General features: G+C 44.4%; 1 protein-coding gene across 1 annotated transcript in view; it reads left to right on the forward strand.

The window, feature by feature from the left end:
* Positions 1–23,451, forward strand: part of mnat1 (MNAT1 component of CDK activating kinase) — a 32,400-nt gene that overhangs the window by 7,157 nt on the left and 1,792 nt on the right. Inside the window, exons 4-7 of the mRNA XM_061063717.1 lie at positions 453–556; positions 719–859; positions 2,013–2,144; positions 13,601–13,722. Of these exons, the coding sequence (XP_060919700.1) occupies positions 453–556; positions 719–859; positions 2,013–2,144; positions 13,601–13,722 (499 nt within the window). The remainder of the gene's footprint in view (positions 1–452; positions 557–718; positions 860–2,012; positions 2,145–13,600; positions 13,723–23,451) is intronic.

Consider the following 23,451-nt stretch of genomic DNA (forward strand, 5'->3'; position numbering starts at 1 on the left):
CCTTCTTTATTCCACCTCAAACAGCCTCAAAGACAGATTTTATTTTTCTTTACATTTTAGCATCAGCTGATACGTATTCATTCTCTATCTGCTTTTTCCAGTGTATCAGTGAAAATCTACAATGCCTGCATGAAATAGAGAGATTCTGGGTGCATTTTTTTTTTTTCTTATGTAGATGACGGCTCACATTTTTATCACAGTCTCTCCTGAAAGACATTCATAGTGCTGCACTTGGTTGTTCAAATGTACAGTGACAAAAACACTTGTGTAAAGGACAAAGAATGAAGCTGATGGAGAAGATGACATCCTCGTCTCTTCCTTAGTTCTACCCAGCTTACCACTCATTGAATAAAGTTATAGAAATGGGTCAACGTCTGATTGAAAGGGATGTGTCAGAGAAGCGTGGGCCGATATGCTGGCCCCTTAACCTAGTATTTGTCTTCTGTGTGCAGTGTATAACCTGACAAGCAACATTGATGTGGAGAACACCAAGCTGCGGATGGAGCAGTACCAGAGGGAGAACAGAGACGTCATCCAGAAGAATAAGGCTAAACTTGTATGTATCATCAAGATAACACTGATTTTACTTTCTGTGGCTGAGATATCATAGCCAGAGGCAAGTACAATATGACATCAGTAGAGCTGGATGTCAATTCAGCATCATTTACATGTACACGAGTTTCTGTAACATCCCTGTTCTTTTTCCTGCGCTCCTCAGACCCGAGAGCAGGAGGAGCTGGAGGAGCTTCTGTTGTTAGAGCAGCGGGACAATGAGCAGCGCAGACTGGATGTGCTGCAGGAGGAGCAGAGGCAGCTACAGGCGAAGAGGAAGAACAAGCAAGCTCTGCTGGATGAACTGGTGAGGAACATAAATGTTGCATTTTTCCACAGGCTGGTGCAGCAAAAAGCTGTCACATTATGACAGATGCTAAATGTCTGACACTCTCTCTCTCTCTCTCTCTCTTTCTCTTTCTCTCTCTCTCACACACACACACACACACACACCCTGGGCCTGAGGGTTCATGGCTGTATGGCTATGAGATCATTAAGAGCTTATTACCAGTCATTGTGCTGCAGGCTGCATTGTTCTCATTCTGTGATTCAAAAGCCTCTTGGCTCCATTGTGTTAACCTGCAGGCTTTGGAAGTGATTGTTCCTGTAGAGCGGGCTGCTGAAGGACCATCAGAGATAGCAGGCTAAGCTGTGTGTTTGTTTGTTTAAGGCACAGGGCCTGTTGACTGTAGGCAGATGAGATCAGCCCCCCCCTGGAGGGAACTATCCTGAGCTCTGACATCTGTACATCCCTACACAGATTCCTGATTCCTTGTTGCTGAGCTGGGCTAACTTATCAATAAATGACATGATTGGTCTTAACCAATGTAACCACTACGTTTTAAAATATTTGTCTTTGTCATCACTATCTTTGTGAAATGAGACGCTTTTTAACCAAACATCCAAATCAAGCAAGCACATTCAAACAGTCACAACCCAAAGAAATGTAGTTCACTTTTCTTAAAGTCAGTTTGTGTTGATTGTTTGAGCTTAAGACTTCTCTAGACTGTCCTAACGCGGCTGTCCACAGCATCAAAATTGTCCCACGTCTTCAGTGAACAGTCCGTCCAGGCTTGTGTTCTTAAACCTCTGTGCTTGGCAGCGCTCCACTGAAGAAATTGAAACGCCCGACCTTGTGTTTAATGGAGGTGAAGGCGGTGCAGTGCACTTGAAGTAGCGTCCCCTGCAGTGCCACAGTTTTGTTAATATGGCTTGCATCAATAATGTGGCACCTAGTCTGAAAGCAAAGCATCCTTCCCTGATGGTTATCTTGTTATCAAGAGAAGTCTTGGTGGGTGGGAGTTGCATGTGCTTTCCCCTCTTTTCAACCTACAGCAGTTACAATGGGAAAGGGTTCAACAAGTGCAATGGTGGAAAGTTGCTGATGAAGCATTTTATTGCATGTATCGACACCTAAATGTACTTTCTGATAAAAGCCCCAAATCCATTTATTTTACCAGGAGCAGTCTAGACTTCCTGCCACCATCTTGCTCGCCCAGCACAAGGTGCGTGCTGCCCAACTGGAGACCCAGATTGAGCAGCAGAAACAAGTGGTCAAACCTACAAATATATTTTCAACTGGAATCCATATGGTAAGTGCAACACTTATTCACTCTTTAACATCAGTTCATAATCAAACTCATTTAATGTGACAGGCTCTCTCGCCTTACACAACTTTTCTGCTAAGTGGTGCATTTGACGTCAAGTTTGTTATTTACTTACCAATTTTACATTTTCTATTTATTTTTAACCCTTTTATTTTGCACTAGAATACATATAAGTAGTAAATTTCCTTGTTGTTGTTTTGCTCAAGTCCAAGTAGCTCACTGACGTCTTTTCATTGCTTCATCATGCGAAGTAGATGACCATGACAATCAACGTTCCCACCATCTTTTTTTTTTATGTTTTCTTAAGACAACATTAGGCTGTTAAAAACACCATCATTTGCACTTGCCACTTTGCCAATTCTTTGTGTCAGAAGATGTTTGACTGAAGTTGAACCTTCGTCAAAAGGTTTCACCTTTTTTTTAGCTTTTCGGTCCTGAGTCTTCAGTTTTTTAAGTCTGTATGTGTGTAAAGAGGATAAGGATATTAACTTTGTCAAGGATGTTCAGACTGGAAACTACCCTTCATCTGAAACATGTGATCTTCATTGGTAAGAGCTTGTACTTTAAGGCACAGGGGAGTCAACGAGTTAACGACCAGTAAGTTGAGTTTGAGAAAAAATCCATCAGTTTGGAGGTTTATCATGCAGAACACATCACAAAGGTTTCTTTTAGTATAAGGAACAATTGTAAAACCTTGAAAAAACCTACGATGGCAACAGATATGACATTTTCTGCTGTAATTATGATGTAAAAACAAAAAATACAGCAATCATTTAACAAAGTAATGAAATGTGCAAAATTTTGGCTATCGTTTTTTTGTTTTAGGCTAATTACACTTTATTGCCTGGTTTCTGAGCGTTGGCACAACCACAAAATCCATAGAGTTCTCTCATTCAATTAAAGAGCTGTTTGCAATTTTTTAAATCACAACTTCAACTTAAAGTTGTCCGGGTGGGCTTTACAGCGTCAAGAAAAGCATGGCGAGCGAGCGCAGTGAAACAAAATAACTTACGGATCCACAAATAACAAACAGATACACAAACTTCTTGTGTATTGCTTGTTTACAATAGAGTGGTGATAACAGACCAGACCTTCAAAGAGAGGATGTTCCTCTTGTGTCTGGTTCTTCTTCAGTGTGGGAACAGACCCTCAAACCTTCAGTCGCGTCATCACATTCCTTCTGAGCGAGTACTAGGACCCACAGAGAGAGCATGGGGGCTCTGGCTGCTCTGAGCTTTGTGCTCACCGTGCCTGGAGAGACCTTCTCTTTGGCCGTTTTTCAGGTTTTCAGTAGTTTATTTTCATTTTACTGTGATGGAGATAAGCTGCGTCATCACCCCCACCTCCTCCCCTGCAGCCCTCATCAGGCATGCTTGTCTTCCCACAGTTCAGTGGTGCGTGGGAGAGATATGTGCTTAGGACTCACCTAGGCTCAGGCTGAAGCTAGCTTTCAACATACACATGTCTTTCCAGACTTCCTTTTTTTTTTTTGCCTTTCCTGTCTATTTCAATCTTTTTCCACTGGAATAGTTCATGAAAAGTCTTAATTAAATCATCTGATGCCATCATAATCAGAGATTTAACAAAAATACGAATTCCCTCAATAACCACCTCAAAGAGTCAACTGTCTCATCCACATCAGTGGGAAAGCATTGAATTGATCCAAATGGAGGATGTGGTTCTCTGAATCTCACCCCCTCGATGTGCAGCCTTAAGTTAAACTTGCTGATGGAGAGAGAAACAGCACGGTTTTGTTTCTCTTGGCTGCTTCTATGGCTGTTTTTTTTCACTTCTTTCTTTCCTTTTCTCTTCATCTTTCTATCCCTGAGCTCCTGTTGGTTGAGTCGAGCTCCCCCCATGCATCTGCCGTGTTGGACCGAGAGACTTGAATCAAGGGAAAGTGTGGGTTTGGATTTTCCTCCTTCTCAGAGTCCATACGAATGACTCCTGTTTGACTTGGTGGTGATTCAGCACAGAGCGGTGGATTCCTGCAGATTGCTGGAATTAATTTATCTGCTTGGTTTTGTTCCCTTGTTCCATGCAAGGTTTCAGTTTTTCTTCAGGATAAATTGGGGAAGGCGAATGTAAAAACACATTTCTGAAGCGTGGCAACATTTACACTACATGACTTCAACCTCGTAAAACCTGATATAGGCTCTTCTAGTCAGTGACAGGAGTATCAATCAGTGCTGAATTTTTTTGTCAATTAAATATCAATCATTCAGACGTATTTTAAAGGAGAACATTTTATTTCTTTTGAACAGCTAAAGAAAGATTTTAATAATCCAGTCTAGTTTCTTTTATTATTTAAAAGTATGTAGTGACTTCAAAACATATGTCTGTCTTACAACCCCACAGAGGAACTGGTTAGATGAATGCCTGAACATGGATCCGACTGGCAGAGGCCTTGTGTCTGTATTATATGGAAAAAGAATTCAGAGGACTGCATCCCCAGCACTCAGACATTTAGGAGTCAATATACCAGACAGGACATGGCAGGCAGCAGTTACAATCATCTTCTATATACATTTAGGCTGTTGCAATTTAAAAGTACTGCATAGTTTACATCTATCTGCTAGTAAATTAGCCAAATTCTAACCCGGATTAAATCCAACCTGCATTAGGTGCAACCAGACCCCAGCTCCCCTCAGTCCTATTTTTTTAATATGCCCCAAACGGACTCCATTTTGGACCGATATATTCAATACTTTGTCATATATGTGTAATACGGTCATTGACCCTAACCCATTGACTGCATTGTTTGGTTTAGTCCCGACTGAAGAAACACTGACACCTTGTCAGGCCGAGGTCACAGCATTGACTACCTTGCTCACTAGTTGTGCCACCTTTAAGCTCGAGCATCTTAAATATGCGACCCGAGGCGCCAACGAGAAGTTTTATAAGATCTGGCAACCATTTCTGTTCTATTTCCAGACTGAGTTTCCTTCAACGTAGCCCCCCCGCCACACACACACACACACACACACAACAGTTATCTCAGTTAGTTAATAAAAAGAATAACAGACAACTAAATCAGCCTTTAGAGTAAGATATATTTTATTCTTTATTATAAAAATTCAATTTTTACACTGTTCTTCTTTTTTTTTATGATATACACACACACACACACACACACAGGCCAGGAATACACACATATGCACAAACAGGCACTAATGGAGAGAGGGGCTGCACGTGTAAGAGGGCCCAAGCATGAAGGGGTTCAGTGCCTTGCTAAAGGGCAACTCAGCATTGCTCGGGAAGTCAGCCGGCACCTTTCTAGCAACCAGACCACTTTCCACTCTTGATCTGTACCAGGACTCAAAACCGGCAACGCTCACATTCCCAAAACCAATCTGAGCTTCTTCCGCCTCAAAGTATTAAGTAGAATGCCCAATATCAGAACTGTCCTGTGAAGCCTGTACACGAAGAGGAACATTTCTATTTGTGACCGTGATAAATGGACGTGAGGCGGTTTTATGACGTCTTTGTTTTTGTTGATGTGCAAGTTCACATGTCATAGAAGCAAAAATACACGGTGCCCCTAACTCTCTCCCACCATGGTCCACCAGCACTTCAGCCAGCTGCTTACCCCGGGCCAAGGTGAGCCTCACTGATGGAATGACATATCTGCATGTCTCTGAGCTGCGCAATCCATGGAGCGTGAGGAAGCTAACTCTTCCTCAGCTTCCTAATGACTTGGGTCTTTATTTAAAGAGTGATCTAATGTTGCATCTAGTTGTGTCATGGTGTTTCCTGGGAACATGCGAGGAGACATCCCAGCCATCCTGGCACTCTTTGCGCGGGCGATTTTCCAAATGAGAGTTCAGAGTATTCTAACCATCCTGCTTCTGGTTAATCTGGTTGTGTGTTAACTTGTTGTGTTGAACGGATGCTTGAGGAAGTTTGTCGATCCTAGGGGAAAGTAATCTCGGTCCAGGTGTGATGTGAGGTGGGATGGGCCCGGTCTTGCCTGAGGAATGGTCTGGAATCACTCACTAATCCCTCACTTTGTAGGCACTCTATTGAACCAAGACACACATATCCATGTGCGGGTGCACACACGCACACACATTAACGACACTCCCCTCACCCAGTCTGAGAAAACATCCTTTGAAGAATAAAGTGTCTTTTTAAAATAGAAGTCTGCCGATATCAAAAGAGACTGGCTGTGTGGGAGGGAAGCGACTATCCGTTGTTTAAACAGGTTGCTTGTTGTTGTCTGACACAGGAGAGCGGCTGCAGTGCCAAGTTTGATGACAAGAGGCATGCTGTGTAGTCATCAGGTTTGACACCTGCTCTCTGAGCGAAACACTAGATGAGGGTTATCAGCATATAAATTACTTTTTGTTTAACCTTCGCATGAGTCTTGTAAGTTGGTTTGTATTAGTTTTTCATAGTATTAAAGCATGATTGCTTTGTATGTGCGCATATCTAAGTGTTTGTGTGAGGTTGGTGTTTGTCCTCAGCTGCTGTATGGTCCCATTCCTGAAAGCAGTTGACCGATGGGGAATCTCTCCACCTTGGAGCAGCTTTCAGCGCCATCTTAAATGAAAGGTCCCAGGTTCCAGCGCTGCTGGGTCCGATCCACAGCAGAGCAGCTGACATACCTGATGAGGCCGGCATGGGCACTGAATGAAAGCAGGACACATGCACATAAACAAAGGCCAACTCACACATACACACACACACACACACACACATACGTGGGTGGAAAGTTTATCCCTAAACATAGATGTGTAGCTGTCTGATATAACCCCGGGTCTTTTGGCTTTATTCTGTTCTACACTTAGGGAGAGAAATGTCAGTAGCATAGAAAACGAAAATACAAATACACACACACGCTCATGATGTGAGATCTGGGCGAGTTTTTCTAGATTAGTTGTCCTCTGCTCACTAGATGTACTCATTAAACTGTACTCTCTTTTGGCAGACTTGTCTAACCTGTTTTGTCACTCCCCCAACCCCCACTCACTCTTTCTCTGTCTTCAGTGTTATTTCCTCTATTCACACTCAGGAGACAAAAGATACAGATTTGTATTGATGTTTATGTAAATGAGTTCTAGTTTTTAAAAATTGTGGCGTCGAAAGCACCAGATGGTCTTAAGCGAGATCATATCCCTTCGGCCTTTCCTTTTTTTATTGGACTGGTGGCATGTAGGTAGATAGCTGCAGGGGCTCTGAGAGATGGGGGTCAGCTCTGGGGGTAAAGAGAACCGTCAGCCCTGATTGGCACAAGCACATGTGGGCATTCACACCTCTGCCCCTGCCCCTGGCTTCGCCTGTTTAGGTTGGCCTCAGCAACCCTTGCCCGAGGGGCAGACTGGCGGAAAAAGGAGTTGTCAGCTTTAGGGGCTTTGCGCTGGGGCAGCTGCCACTGGTCAGGCAGTTATATTTAAACGTGTAAGGCGAGGGGAGGCACTGTGTGGGCAGCAGCTTTTACACTTGCTACTTGCTGCTCAGTGGGCCAGTGGGCAGCCCAAAGCTCTTTATCCATACAGAAGCGCTGGCAGCGCCAGGGCAGAAGGTGGAAGTCAAAGCTGAGGATGAGGCACGAGGCTTGTCCCTAACAAGCTGATTAATTTTATCCCCATACAAAACTGTCTGCTGTTTCCCTTTTCATTGTCCTCATTATCACCCTGTGCATTAATGACAAGGGCTTCTCTGCCTCTGGAGCTCAGCGTGGGCTAGATGTGGCTCCAAAAAGACCCTAGGAAACAAGTGTTAGGGGGTTTTGTATGTGTGCTTCCGTATATGTTGTGGGTAGGTGCTGATGGAGAGGTTGGTCTCTCAATGCCCTTCATGTGTCCTGCTGAGCTGCAAAGTCAGGAGAGACGGGGGGGCTGGAGGTTGCTGATGATCGTGCAGTATGGGTGTACGCTTGTGGCACGTGTTTCTGGTGGCTCTCTTACTGGTGACCCATGATTGGAGATGAATCAAGAACGTTAAGTCACAAATTTGATTGTGAATATAAAATGAGACCTGCACCGTCCAGCACTTTGCATCGTTAAATGTAAAATCTGGTTCTTCTCAATTATTTTAGAGAAGAATTGCAAAGCATTGGGGATTATGGATAGGTAAATATATATCGCATAAACCATCTATAAAGGTGAGATTTAAGTGTGTGTAAAGAAAAAATAGGCACTTAAGTACTTTGTTTTAGAATGAAGGAGCACCTCTGACAAACAGCCCCTCCATCACCTTGTTGTTAATGTATGCTTTCTTTGGTGTTTTACCTCAGGGGCAGAACTCTCAAACCTTAAAATGACTTTTATGAGACCCCTGTCCCATAAAAGTCACACGAATGTCTGTCATATCACTCTGTTTGATAGGTTAACCCTGTTGCTTTCCCAGATGGACAGCAGAGTAAAGAATGGGTAAGGCGACAGCAAATCACAAGCTGATTTCAGCCCCCCCTCTGAGGGGCGCGGAGTACTTAACAGGTTTCCCCGCCAGAACACCTGTCCCCTTCACCAACACAAGGATAGGCACCAGTGACGGCTTTTACTTGACCTTTTCAAACAGTTCCACTCCCAGACATTTGAGCTGTTATTACGAGATCACTATTACACGATCTGGGTCTGAGCAAGGATAAGGAGGATCACAAGACCAAGAGAAGGACGACTACTCCCTCTGGCGCGATGGTGATTTCCTCAAATCGTCCTCCCCTGTGGTTTTATTAAGATTGACAGCCCCCAGAGTTTCATTTCGGTGTCACAGGGGTATTATGGAAGTCTTAAATACCAGGTATACAAAAACTTGAAAGTGCCATGAGGACAGACATAATGTTGTGTAGGCAGTAAGAAAGGCCTCTGTGATGTTAAAAGCAGATGTTTGTGTTGGCTCTTTCAGTCGTGTTGTTTCAGTGGCCCCTGGTTCCTCAGCCATTTCTCCTCTGCCCGGCCTGGCTGGACCCCTCCCCCTTTTTCGGTTTCTTTCTTCCAACGGAGCATTTGGAAAACAACATTCATCGGCCATAAATCACACAAGCTTTTAATAGGACGTGATAAGATTATGATTGAAAGTTTCAGCAGTGTTATTAGGTGGAGTGGAGGACAGTGCAGGTCTGAAAGGACACAGCGCTGTCGGCTCAGAGCAGTTTAGTGCAGCAAAGCGTTGATTGAGACATTTTTGTGAATACATTCTGAAGGGCACAGTCTGTTCCTCTGTATGCACGTCTTCTGCGGTGTTTGTTCATTAAGATGTGCCTCTGCCAGATTTCAAGGTGCCTTTTTAGAGGAATGCAACAGAAATGTCTCCAGACCGGGGGTTGGCCCTGCTCTGTCTGTCTGTCACTTTAAAATCTGATTTACTGCACTTTAGTTATCTGCAACTCCCAATTTGCCTCTCTCTTTCTCTATAACTCCACTGCTGTAGATTTTTCTTCCTCTGCTTCTCCCCCACCCCTTCATCCCAGTGCGTGTCTTTGATTGGCGCAGCAGGGGAGCAAAGCACTGCTGAAAGTCTGAAGGAAGATGGATGGAGAGACTGAAGAAGTGTGAAAGTGAGGGAGAGTGACTTGGTTAGGGTCGGTGGGTCTGGGTTTCATTAGCCTGTGGTGGGGCGCCACTGTGTTAAGTGAATGGATGAGACAGGAGAGCGGATCACTGGCACCTTGGTGTTAAAGGTTGACTGAAAAACCGTGGAGAAGTGGGGTGCCTTGTGTTTTAAGAGGTATGGACGAAGGCTAAAAAAACGTCTGTTATGTAAACAAGTAATGCTTTCCTACGTGTACTTTTTAATAATGATAATACTTTATTTATAAAGCGCTTTCAGTCAAAGTGCTGTACATGGCTTTACAAATTACATTACAATTACATTGAAAAATCTAAAAACAATTAAACGCACACTTAAACTATATGACAGGACATTAGGGAAACAAACAACTCATGATCATAGACAACAGTAAACAAGTGGGTCTATGGCTTTAAAAACCTCAACTGAATGTGCCTGCCTAATGTCTACAGATAAACTGTTTCACAATTTTGGAGCACGTAATGAAAAAAACATTCTTTCTGACCGTGGGACACTCAAAAGGCCGGTCCCCTGGGAATGCAGTGTCCATGCAGGCACGTATGTGTTCACTAGGTCAGACAGGTATGATGGTGCACTGCTGTTTACTATTTTATAAGTTAGCAGCAGCAACTTAAAGTTGGCTGTAACCATTACCATTTGGATGGAGGCCTGGGTATAAAAATCATCACACCATTTCAAAACAATCAGAACAAGCTCCAAATTCTAAGTGGTGAAATAAATGATTTTGGGAATTATTTTGGGTTAAGGAGAATCATGTTGCAAAACATGAAGAACAGCAGCTAGATGTTATGCGAGTTATAGTTAATTTTCACTATTTAATCTTTGGTTATTCATTCATTCGTTAGAATAACGTACGCTCCTAAAAGACATGCTTGATTTTGAGTAGAAACAGTTCATCATTCACCGTTTCTTTATTTGTAAAGCCGTTCTTTTTGGGCTACATTTGGTCCTTTTTGGGCTAGGACAGCTGAAGAGAGACAGGAAAGGTTGAGAGAGGAGAGCTGGGAATGACATGCAGCAAAGGGCGGAGGACGGATTTGAACGGCCGCTGTTACAAGGACTTTAGCCTTTGAACATGGGGCTCACGCTCTATCCGCTGAGCTAAACTGGCGCCCCCATAACCCAACTTTTTGTGGTTATGTTCCCACTGTTGCTATCCCTGCTGCTGTTCTACCTGCATGTTTAAACCATTGCTTTATACAACAGGTTCAGACTCGTTCTGTTAAAGTAGTAGAAAGTCATTCTTGGAAGTAGGCCTGGGAGATTCTGGTAAAAACAATTTTTGTAATCAGAGATGCACTGAGATGGCAATTACTTTGGACCAAAACATGACTGAATTATATTTTTAAATAATGTGGGATTTGTATTTTCTGCATCAAGTTCACATTCAAGAAAGATTTAAACAGCTGCTATTAACAGTCTTTATCCCGAGTTGTTTGATGTACAGTGAATCATAACTAAATCAAATAACAGTAAGAGAGAAGTTTACTGCTTCACTCTCTTCAGCAGCTTTCTCTCTGACTCCTGAAGGAATTATGATTTACTCAACTAATAACTATATTAAGGGACTACCTCATTAGGCTATTGCTTGCAGTCTGTTACCTGTCTGCTTCTCTGTTTCTAGCTGCCTTAGTGAACAGTATTTGCTGCTGCAAATATCTTGTTTTAACCGTTAATTATCGATATGCATTCATCTACTATATTTCCTGCAAAGTGATACATGTCACGGCAGGTCACGTGCTCACACGCTGAGATCATTAAGATGTCCGACCATAACCAAAGAACATCACAGGAATATTGATTAAATCATAATGAAATGTTCCGCGCTCCACAGCAGGAGCTCATACATAGGCCGGATCCGCCGTAGCATTGTACTCAATGCTTGTGTGTCTACGCTTTTTGGCCTCTGCTGATGGGCACCTCATGTCCACACTGCCAACATGTTAGCTTGTGCTTAGTGTTTGTGTCGCTGTGTGCATGGCATGAAAATAGCGGATTGTGTGCGAGTCTGAGATCAGCCTAGAATGAGTCATATTTGTGAGGACAGGTCGGTCACCGGTTACACGGTTTACAAGTTAAAAATCGATGGAGCTATCAGCCCCTCAATTGGTGGTCTTTTAGTTTTACTTTGCTATATACGGTAGTTACATATTGTGATATAGAACACACAAATGACTGGACTGCATTTAAAACTACATATAGATTATGGTTGGTATTGAAATATTGCCAACGTTGCAATTTGCAGTGTTCAGGAGTTTGCTCGTAATCTTCGGTAATTAAAAACAAAAAAAACTGCCAAGGATGGTCATTTGAAGTCATCTAAATACTCAGGTTCTTGCTGGTTATATATGTTTTTACCGTAAATAAAACGTCAGAAACGGATGTCCCGGTGGCCTGCTTGTTTTCTGCGTTGTGTTCCTCATCGATGGTGCGTGAGAAACATGAAACTTTACTGGAGTAACAAAGACAACAACAAGTACCTCGTGCCCCCTAGTACGACCCAGTATTAGGTGCTTAAGACTTTTCTTTTTGTTGCAGTTATATTGGAACAGGATTTGAAATTGTTACGTTTTCACTGGTATCATATGGAAGTTTTGGTATCATGACAACCCGAAGATTGATAGTTTCTATCTTTATTAAGCAAAATACACGTTTATTTATGTGTGTCGTTAGTGTTTTCACACGCTGGCCTGCTAAGGACAGTTACCATCATGTTGTGTTTTGATAAGAAACTTATTGCTGTCTCAGTGTGCATCACTTGGTGCTTCAGGAATTTGCCGCTCAGCTTTGGTTGCTTTATTTCCTTGTGTGTTCACTAGGAAGGGCTAAAGCATGTTGTGAGGGCAAGCAGTCTGAGGCCACGGGGCACATGTTACTCGTTTAGTTTGGTTTTCATCAGCTCCCCTCTGTGTGCTGTTGTTTATACACCCCCACTACTCTTTTATTTGCTTTCTCTCTTTATCTTTTTCTGAATCTTTCTTTTGTCTCTCAGTTCCTCTGCTACTTACTTAAAAAAGTCAGTGTTTGTTTAGACATCATCTTTTTAAATCCCACGTTTGTTTCATGACTTTGGCTCATCTTCCAAGTCTTATTACATTAATGCTGGAGTAAGCCTGGCGGTCTGATGTTCTGTGGAAATTCCCCTTTGATGGCAGAGCCCCAAGTCGAACATTTCTACACTGTCCTCAAGAAGTATCATGTTTCCCTCTCCATCACTACTATGGTCAGGAGAATTCGGAACTTCAATTGCCTGACTGAACTCTGAACTTGTTTGTGGATCAAAAAATAGTTTTTTTATTTGACACTACGTGTGTTTTGACTGTGTGGGTACCTAGAAATATAAAAGTTTTACTTTTGACACTACTGAAAATAATTCCAGTGGCATTGAGATTCACCAGGGTTGGCTAAACATTGTTCAAGGTGAAGTAATCACAGCTAAAGCAGCTCACATTTCTGTACTACCAAATACGATTAAATCGATAATTCCATTTCTCTTCTTCTGTTTTACTTCAGTCGATTTGTAGTTTAATGGTTTCAAGTTTAAAAAAACTCCCATAGCCATGTCTGTACTCAGGAATTATATTTTCTCATCAACCCCCCTCTTCTTGATATCAGATTTCCATCACAAACAGTTGACCAATAAAAATAGAGCTCAGTCATTGTCTCAATTGTTTCTCCACCAAACCAGCAGTGCCAGGGGGAAATGACATAACTCCAATTGCCAAACCAGTCGGTCAAGAGCTGGTGGTTGTAAATGCAGCAGTTTGATTGACTTTAAGCCTTTTCCAAATTGTTTTTCCATTTGTGCCATGTTCCACATCGGAAGTTTCCACTGTTGCTATGCATACTTAAATAAGACAATGAGGAAAATTCTCCTGTGTTAAACTTTGTTTCTGTTTTCTTTTCAGCGTCAGACGGTGTCTCTTCAGCCTGTGCCAAGGATAGAGGAAGTTCTGTACACCTACAAGCCCCTTCACATTGAAATCTATGGACCCCCAGTGCCTGAACTTGAGCAGCTCGGCAGACTTGGGTAAAAACACACACTGTGTATGCATCCAACGTAGCCAGGCTCAGGTTAACTAACCTGCAGAGTACCGATTTATCACAACATTTCTTTGGAACTAAACATCTTAAACTATAGCAACACTTCACAATATCTGTATTATTTTAATTAATACCAAATGAAAAGGTTCTTTTCAGAGGCTTACAATGAATTCAACTAACAGCTCTTTTCATGGAAATCATGGGAAACTATGGGGCATAGCTACACAAATTTACTGTAAACATTTTGGTGTAGGGTAAGATACTGCTTGGAAAGCCTGGCTCGGCTCTATTGACTCTTCTAATTAGAAGGAGGCGAAAGAGAGGGAGAGAGAGCTAGTAACAACCATCACTCTGCCACAAGCCGCCACAGTGCCTTTGCTGGAGTGTCCATTAACACACACAGGAAGTGCTTTCCCCCGACAACCCCTTTGGGCCAATCAATCCACGACGCCATTGGTCCAGTCCTCGCCGAACATAAGCTATCCATCAGACAGCCCAGCCCTCTGGACTGCAACTGGCTGGTACTAAAGCCTGCCCACACACTGAGAGCAGCCTGCTTTTATTGGGTGACAAGAGCAAAACGGGGTCATATTCTTTTTGGGCGAGCTCTCTGACTCTCAGCGTGACTTCACCCTGACAATAACCTTGAATTGGCTGAGATGTGCACTTAATGTCAGCATGTAAAGGATAAGAGTTATCCAGTTAATTCTTATTTTGTCTACAGATACAAGTTGATATTGACTTTAGTTGCACATCCTGTGCTCCTAATTACCTGGAAAATCACCTGCAACATCTTTCCTTAAAGGTTTGCAGGATAGTTTAAGCAGAATAACTGATACTTATTTACATTATGTATTCAGTATAGTGCTGAGGTCCTACTTCTTTTGGCCAGGCTGATCAATATGCAGATGAAACACATCTCACAATTTTTGCCGCATGCTGGAGCTCAGAGGAGGGTAGAAAGGAAGGGGGGGCGGTGTCAGCAGTTCAGGGGTCCAGGAGGACCGACGCTGAGAGGACGGGCTCTGCTACAGAGATAAATGAGGTTCACTTCAGTTAGGAACAACAGTCCCTCTGCTGCAGGCCGCAGGCAGCGACACAGAGAGGCCCCCTCAGACAAACCACAACTCCCAAGATGCAACGTTCTGTTAAGTAAAAGAAAGGCATAGTGCTGACACTTCTGCCCAGTTGGCAATTTGAGATTTAGCTAAGTTTGAGGTTTTGTGCATGCAAGCTCAGATATACATAGACGATCAAGCTTGCACATGCTCACAGACGGTGTCCCTTAAACGTGCTGTACATTTTGTGTCATACACACTCACTCTCACCCCTGTTATTGCAATCTAGGCATATTTTGCTACAATAGGGTTTGTGTGATGTGGTAAAAATTCAGTGTGTGCAGAGCAGAAAGAAGGCAGACAGCGTTGAGAGGGTGAAAAGTGGGTCCCCTGTGTAGAGCGTTGGACTGCAGCTCCAGTCCTATGACCTGTGAAGGGAATATGCTCCAATGTGTTAGGAGATATGGATGTGCCTGAGTGTGGATGAGGTGAAAGGGGCTGTGAAGGGGTAGGTACTTATTTTAAAACACGGCTGTTTGTCTTGGTCAAGGCCCAGGGTGAAAGCACCACTGCCGGTGATTTGTCTTTGACATAGCGATCAAGTATGACTGGAGAGTTGAGCTCACACACCCCCCTCTCTGGTGGCCCCCGGGGGCCTCTGGGGCAGGACTCTTGCACACCAGTGAGGACATGACATGGAGCCGAGTCTTTTTATTTCAGTGGACTGCTCTCCTTCTCCCTCTGTGTCTGTGTCTGTGTCTTTTTCGCCTTGTCCCTTTGCCCCCCAAAAAACCGCAGGAGTGCTGCACGGCTGCCAGGAAAAAGAAGGGCCACTCCTCTTTCACTGTCTCTCCTTCGCCGTCAGCTGTACCTGAATAAATATGGGCTGAGCCGAGCTCTTTTATTAAATACAGCTGCCTCAATACTGAAGCAGAGGAAAGGCTGCATGTTCAGGCAACAGGGGTCTCCAAAGGTGCCCATTCAGCTTCAACATCTGCCCCCCTTCACACACACATAACCAGAATTCTCTTCCTCTGATGTGTAAAGGTGCGTATGATATGCCACAGAGGATAAGACCCTGACTGTGTGAGGTTTCTATATAGTGCTGTCCGTCTTATTGAATGGCAAGTACCCAGAACCATGCGTGAGCCGTAAGAATTATGAGTCAGCTATGAATGTAACATTACAGCCAGGATTCAGAATGTCTTGCCATGGCTCCTTTGCTTTTATGTATAACAGTAAAAGCCTTTGATAAACAAAGTCGAGGTTGAAGTAAATACTTGTGGAGACACAAACAGAAACACATGATGTTTACGTTGACATGGCTGTGATATGAATCGAAAAAAAAAGCAGTAGCTGTTTTAACTCCCACCTCTTCTCACTGAACCTACGTCTGCCGAGAGGCATAACCTGAACCAAACTCTTGCATACATCAAAATACACAGTACCAGTGAAGTCATGACTGCATAATAGTAAAAACAGGTCTGTGTTTATGCACGAGTTCATTAAGACACATGCTGACGCCCTGTAAGAAAAATGTATGTTGGATTTTCTTTTATGTTTTGTTTACGTGTGCAGAAAAGCATCTGGATCTGAGTTTTCCCTCTATAAGAACACTTTTTCAAACTTTTTTTTTTTTTACCCTGGCTGCGTAGGCGTTGAAAGACTGACTGGGATCTTGGACAAGGACAAATCGCATGGGGTGGGGGGGATAAGGGGAAAGAGAAATTGGCTGCGGAGCGCTGAAAAATTCAACTCAAACCTCAAGTGCTGACAATGAAAGCTAGCCAGAACAGTTGTTTGTGTTGGCAAGGGTCGCCCTGAAATTAGCCCATCTTTTTCTGACAGAGGTTGCTCAATGTGCTTCACCAAATGCCAGTGTGTATAATATTATGAAGCCTTGCCTCCTCCCCCCCTCTCTGCATTTCTTTTTATAATTGGTGGAAAAAGTTAGGTTTTCTGTTGGGAGCGCTTGTCAAGCATCCGTCTCTTGTCGGTAGGGTGTAGGAGAGCAGCTGAAAGAGCAGAGTGTTTAGTCTGGAGCTCCTCTCTTGGGGATGCACTTCTGTGCTGGAGGAAGTATTCCTCAGAGCACTTTCTTTGGCAAAACAGACAAGCGACCCAGCGATGGGTTGAATACAGATGGGTCGTTTTCTATGACCATTTTCTAACAGAGTGAAATCATTGTTTTCATCACCTACAAACTTCCTACAGTCTTCAGTGAAATTGACTCAATCCACATTGTGGACGTAAGTAAAAACGTATAGACATACAGCAGTAGTGTAGAAATCACTTGTGCATACACAGGTAGACTAGCTATGTTTAACATCTACTTAAAGGATGCCTGCCCACTGTTCTGGTTGAGAGCCAGGGGTTAATGGGTCTCTAAGTGATGCTCCCTGCCTGTGTTCCTCAGCGTTCTGTTTGTTTGTTTGTTTGTTGGCTTATACTGCATGTTAAGTGCTTTGGTGGTAGGGAGATATCTAGAATAGTCAGTGGTACCATCACAGCCCTCTGTTCCTGGCAGCTGGCTTCGCTAGCCTTTCCCTGCCTGCTTGGCCTGAGTCCAGGTCTGAGCTCTCCATCTTTTCAGCTCAGGCCTAGCTGACCAAGAGCACTACCAGTGACCCTTGATTTGACTCTGTAAGGGAGCAGGATCACTAAACATGGTCCATAGAGTTCTCTTGGATCCATTTCTGCCCTCACTATATTAGAGAATATGAGGTTTAAATTGCATACATTCTTTCCTTACCTTGCTTTCCCCTCTCACCTGCAATGAAAGTGCAAGTGAGCTGTGATATTCCTCTCTTTCACTCAATATGCAAAGATCAACCGCTCCAGAGTAATCTTGAGAAACAGCCGTGAATCCCAGGTTCTCTGATCCCCACAGGGCGCATATCCATCTGATAGGCCCGACGGGGCTGGGAGGGCTAGAGAGGGACGGATCAGAGGTCGCTGACCCCGGGGAGGCTGAGGCGCAGCACCAAGACGTCAGAGTGCCGAAACTGACGGGAGCAGAGTGATGGCACCTTGGAGAGACCGGCCTCGTATTCTTGGCCTCAAATAGTCATGCACTCACGCACTGTGTGTTTCACACAAACATGGCTTTGATGCTTAAGTTATGAGCTGGAGACTGAGGCGCCGGTTAGCGTGACCTCAGATGAACTCCCTCAAAAGTCGCCGCCTTTGATCTACTTTTACTACCTTTAGATAACGTCTCAAAGTCCATATTTTGCTTTCATTCAGCCAATTAAAATTAGATTCTATTATTCTATGACGTTGCCAAATATTACCATTCATGGGAAAATGGTTTGTTTGGCTCTTGCAAAACAGAAGGACTTTCCTGTAAGTCCTTTTGAAGTGCCACCATAACCAAGACCTAAAGCTGAACTTGGTTTCTCAGATATCTGATATCCTCCTTTCTTCCTCACAACACACTCATAGCGCGTGCCACTGTTTTGTGTTGCTAGACCCAGCCTAGCCTGTAACTATAGACATCAGCGCAGTGCTTCTTTGACCATCTAAGTGTTTCCATAGGTCAGATCTAAAAGTCTGCCTGCAGCCACAGCTCCCAGATTTAAACATTTGCATAGCAAAATGAGAGTGCAGACAGAACAAAAGTGTGGAGGTTCAGGTCCAGCTATTTGACTTGCAAACCACTCTGTGTCAACAGGATTCCTCATCTTCTTTGACAGCATACAGCCACCACCTTGCTTTAGTTTCTTGTACTGTATGTGCTTGCTCTCCTCGTTACAGAGCAGATGAGAAACAGAGTGGAGCGCCGCCACTGTCCGATTCTCCACCAGCCCCCACCCAGGCCATTATCCCGTCTGTCTCAGTAAACAGACCATTAACAGACAGAGCTGGTGGGGGCTAGATCACTATTGTTTTCCCTCCCATAGATCTGTGCAAATATTGATCTTCTCTTGAAGTATGAGTCAAAATAAGCACACTCTGTAGTTGACTGGAGGCTTTTTACTCGTGGATGAGTCATTCGTGACCCAAAGAACGGGAGGAAACAGAGGGAGCATTACAGAACGACAGAGCGGGAGAAACATTTGTCTTGTGTGTATTCTGGTCATCTGAAAGGGCTCTGCTTTTAGTGTTATTGTTTTCCCTTTGTGGCCATGTGCCAGACAGACCAGCAGTCTCCTCCCGGGATGAACCCAGGCCAGGCCAAACCAGGCCATCGCCAGCAAAGAAGACACGGGCAGGCAGGGAACTCCGAGGACGACAGTGCCTCCTTCCTCCCAAGTTTATTTGTGTCACAGCCGAGAGGCAACAGGGTCAACACAGGGCGGAGGGTGAGGTGGATGTCTTCTGACTATTTTAACGCACAATAATCTGTGTAGAGGTTTGGTTTTGAGTGGGAGGGTACTTGTTTTTGTGGTTTTCTTTTAAACACCTTCAGACCTGAACTCCGTGCCTCTCGCCTGCTCTCATCCCCTGGGGCAAAGGGCCTGGCAATGTACAGGGGGATTAAATGGCTAATTTTCCCCTCTTAAGAGCTGCACTGAGAAAACAAACTCTTGTCATGTGGGTCTCGACTGGAGAGACCTGCCACCACACCTCGTGGTAGGAGGTACTCCTCCACTATGATGTATGAATAAACAGGCTCCCACTGCTGTCGCTTTCCCTGCACTTTTGTTTTCCTCATCCCCCCCATCCCTCCTTCTTTGCTCTTTTCCCGTCTCTCTTCTTAATTGAAACATCTTTTTTTCCACTGCTCAGTGCTTGAGGTGCTTCAGTAACTGATACTGATACCTGTGGAGGAACCCCCCCCCACCCCCAACCCCTCGGGAATACTCTATTCTTCCTCTATGTATCACTTCTCTATTCCATGAATGTGACATCTAACTGTCAAGGCTCCTTTGCCTATGTTCCTTTATGGGTGTGTCTGGTGCTAGCAGCAATTCACTGAACAGCATATGTCCTTCCATTGTTTACAGCCCCATTTGGTTAACGATGACACTGATGTCATGTCATTATCCTCTCATTCAAGTCTGGTTTGCCCCCACCCTCCCTCCCTCCCTCCCTCCTCCTTCCCCTGAGCTCTCCAGGGGGCAGAGTCATCAAGTGGCGGCTCAGGAGACGAGAGAAAGATGCTCTCCATATCAAGTGGCTAGCGGGTTGTGTGATGCCTCTCCAAGCCTCATGGCTGCTGTGGTTTGGTTGTGAAGGCAGCTGCCCAGCCTGTCAGCCGGCCTCTACTGACCCCACCAGGTCAGACAGAGGAGGTGCGGGGCCAACACACAAGAGAAAGCATTGGATAAGAAGTGACAGGTGATGCTTGGACCAGGAAGTGAAGTAGTACAATAGGCCTTTATCTTAGCAAACTCCACAATGCTTTCATTTATAGACAGAAAACAAGCGTACCTCTCAGTCATTATCACTTCTGCCAACAAGCTGCCTTCTTGAGGAAAAGCTTACAGCTTGTCAGTCAGTCTGCAAGAGAATGTATTTCTATAGTGTTAATGTCAAGTGTCACCCAAAGCTTCTGTTAACACTCTAAACATGTTCTCCCCTTAACTAAGTGTTAGTGATACCCGCCTCCCCTCTCCTTCTCTCTTTTGGGACGCAGAGACTCAGACTCTGCCTGTCGGTGGTGATGATAAGACACATGATAATGGACAAAGGGGTCTATGAGGATATGATGTAAGCGCACTGAGCCCCCCTCAGAAACACTCGCAGAGCTCAACTTGAGATAATCTGGTGGACAGTGGGGAGGCTAATGGCTGAGGATCTGTCTCACACACTCGCACGTCCCAGAGGAAGCTGCATTCAATGGAAAAGAGTGTGACCTGTGACCCATGGTGATGAAAGAACGCTGTCGACAGATATAGTATACCTGTGAGAGTCCTCAGTGTTTGGCTTGTCTGCGGGGGGTTTTTGTTCCTGGACCGCAGCCTGGACCAATTCACACGTCCTTATACTGGTATAAATTGTGCGCCGTCGCTTCTCCGTCAGAATGGATACAAACAACTCTGCCCTTAGAAAAACATATATTCACACTTCTATGAACTGCACATCTACACACATGGAGGCATAATACAAGCGGCACATCTACACAATGATCTCAGTGTGTGTGTGTGTGTCTCTCACAGGGGTACATTTTCTCTCAGGGTAGAGTGTAAGAAGGAGGGGCAGATGGGGTAGTGGTGCTGTGAGTGTAACCAGAGATGCCTTAGGAATGCAGGGGGTGTTTTTGGAGGACTGGAGTGGAGTATATGGGGGGGGGGGGGGCTCAATGGGTAGGATGGGTGATTAGGGGGTGACAGCTGAGTGCTGACCCTTCTATAATGACAAATCATCTGGCAGGTGTGTGGCTCTGCGACCCTCCTCCCCACCCTTCCCTCCTCAAGCCCCATCATTTCCCGGGCCAGAAATCCTCCACTGCTGCCGGAGCGGAGCGCTAAAGGAAGACTTCCGGACATCCACACTGCCGCCCTGCAGCCTCATGACCAGCCTTGTAGAAGTATGGGGCAGCCTCTGTTCAGATATAGCCTGCCCTGTGCTTGTCAGCTGCCCTCTATGTGCACTCAACACTCCAGTATAAGCTCCTGTGCTTTAATAAACATAGCTAATGAGACCTCAGTCCTTGGAGCCTCAGGTAGCATTGGTTTTATTGATTTGTCTTTGTAGATGTCATTTTTTCTGACTAGTGTTGACTTAACAGAACAACACTTTGTCTCTTCAACTGCATGAAAGACAGCGTACCCTGTTTTGTCCATGAATCATGCTGACGACAAGCTGAATCCAAACACCCTCTGATCTTTTGAAGTAAAAACAAAAGGCTGACCCTGGATCAGTGAGAGGGCTCTGAAAGCAGACAGGTGCTAATCTAAGGCCCGCTCACAAGTCAGTGCTTTGAAGCCAGAAGGAAGAAAAAAAAAAGACGTCAGATATTATGACTTCTCTTCAAACTTTCAGATTTTGTTCCATGTTTTCTGTTCCATTTTCAGATTGTGTTTATCTTCTTTGTGTTACAAACAGTATTTCTACAGTGAGCGTTGTTTGAGGCAGATTCGAGTATTGTATTGGTCAGCTCTGTTTTTTATTTTGATTATGTATCTTCTTTCTTTAATAGCTGTTGTAGCATTACAGGCCTCTTTTCTTTTCCATCAAGCTTCCACATCTTCTCTTAATCCAATTCCAGCCAACACATGGAGTCTAGACAGGAGGCCCAACACAGCCTGCACCTCACTCTGATATCTGCTGTTTTCCCTCCAGAGCCCCGACCTCTCGGCTATATCCAATAAGAACCCAAACACCCTTTTTTTTTTTCCGCTGCAGCATCGTTGATCCAAACACAGAGGAGCCGCACATTCTCTGCTGGAAATCACGCAGAACCATCCTGAACATTTTCCCACTTATCTTTTCACTTTGAATTAAGGATGGGGCTGTGCTGTGATTTCCAGGCAGCGGTAGCAGGGAATACTTTCATAGTCCTGTCAGGAAAATCTCTGAGTGTTATTAGCATTAGCAGGAGACATTGCCCAGTTATTCAGAGTTCCAGACCCAAGTGGAAAAATGTTGTTTGCTTTGAAAAGGTTTGATCCAGCTGCACATGGCTGAAAAGAATGGGGATTTTCTTTTCTTTGTAAAAAAAAAAAAAAAAGATTCTGAATCTTATCATCATGTTGTTTTTACTCCAAGTGAATATGAGTTATTCGTGCCAATTGATTTGGTGAAAAAAGTTAAAACAAAAAACATCATAAATGTTCAAACATCATTTTGCATAAATCTGCAAAAAACATTCTTCCTATATCACTCCTTAGTGTGTATACTTATGGAAACCCCCCTGTCATATTTCTTTGTGGCAACGCAGTCTGACTCACACACAGTCATACTGTGTCATTCAGTTGTCTTTATCACCTGTGCTTGTCTTTTCCCACTCCCCCCCCCCCCCTCACCACCACCAAGCAACATAATGGGCCAGTCCAAAGTGACCCATATTTACCCAATAATACGAGGCTTTGAAAAGACCCATATCGAGTTGCAGCTAATGCTCCAGTGGGGCCCGGAGAGTGAAAGATGTTACCGGCCGAAACGGCTTGGGTTTCAGGGCCCCGAGAAACAAAAGGCAGTCCAGTCCTCAGAGAGAAAGGGAGACGGGGGGGGGGGGGGGGGGGGTGCAGTGTGAGTGCACACAGTGTGAAACAGTAGCGTCAGAGGGTCTCGTAGCGTCCGTTTGAGAGTGGCTTGTGTGTTGCATCTTGTTTTATGATTGGAGGAAGTGAAGAAATGGGTTGTTTTTTCAGGAAAGTGTGCCGCACATTTTAACGCATTTCATGTTGCTGCACGTCTTAGTCCACTGTTAATATTTCAGCGTTGTCAAGTACAGTCATGTGAGGAGTTTATCTTTCAGCTTCACCAACATCCACCCTCGGCCGTGTGTATGTACATGTGTGCAAGCCGGCCTTTTACAGGAAGATGCAAATATGGCTGCTGAGTTAATGGAGCAGAACTGAACTAACCTCAGGCGTTAGGGGTGAGCAGAGGTCAGACGGGTTGGTTTAAGAAAAGAGGGTTCGGATGATGATACCCAAAGGTGATTTCACCTCATATCCTCCCTCCTCTCTCTACTTCCCACCCTCTTCCTCCCCCATCCTCTCCCTCTCCTTCATGTTCTCTCTCTCTCTCCTCAGGGGCAGGCA

The sequence above is a fragment of the Labrus mixtus genome, chromosome 18 (assembly GCF_963584025.1).
Source record: "Labrus mixtus chromosome 18, fLabMix1.1, whole genome shotgun sequence".
Taxonomy (NCBI): Eukaryota; Metazoa; Chordata; class Actinopteri; order Labriformes; family Labridae; genus Labrus; species Labrus mixtus.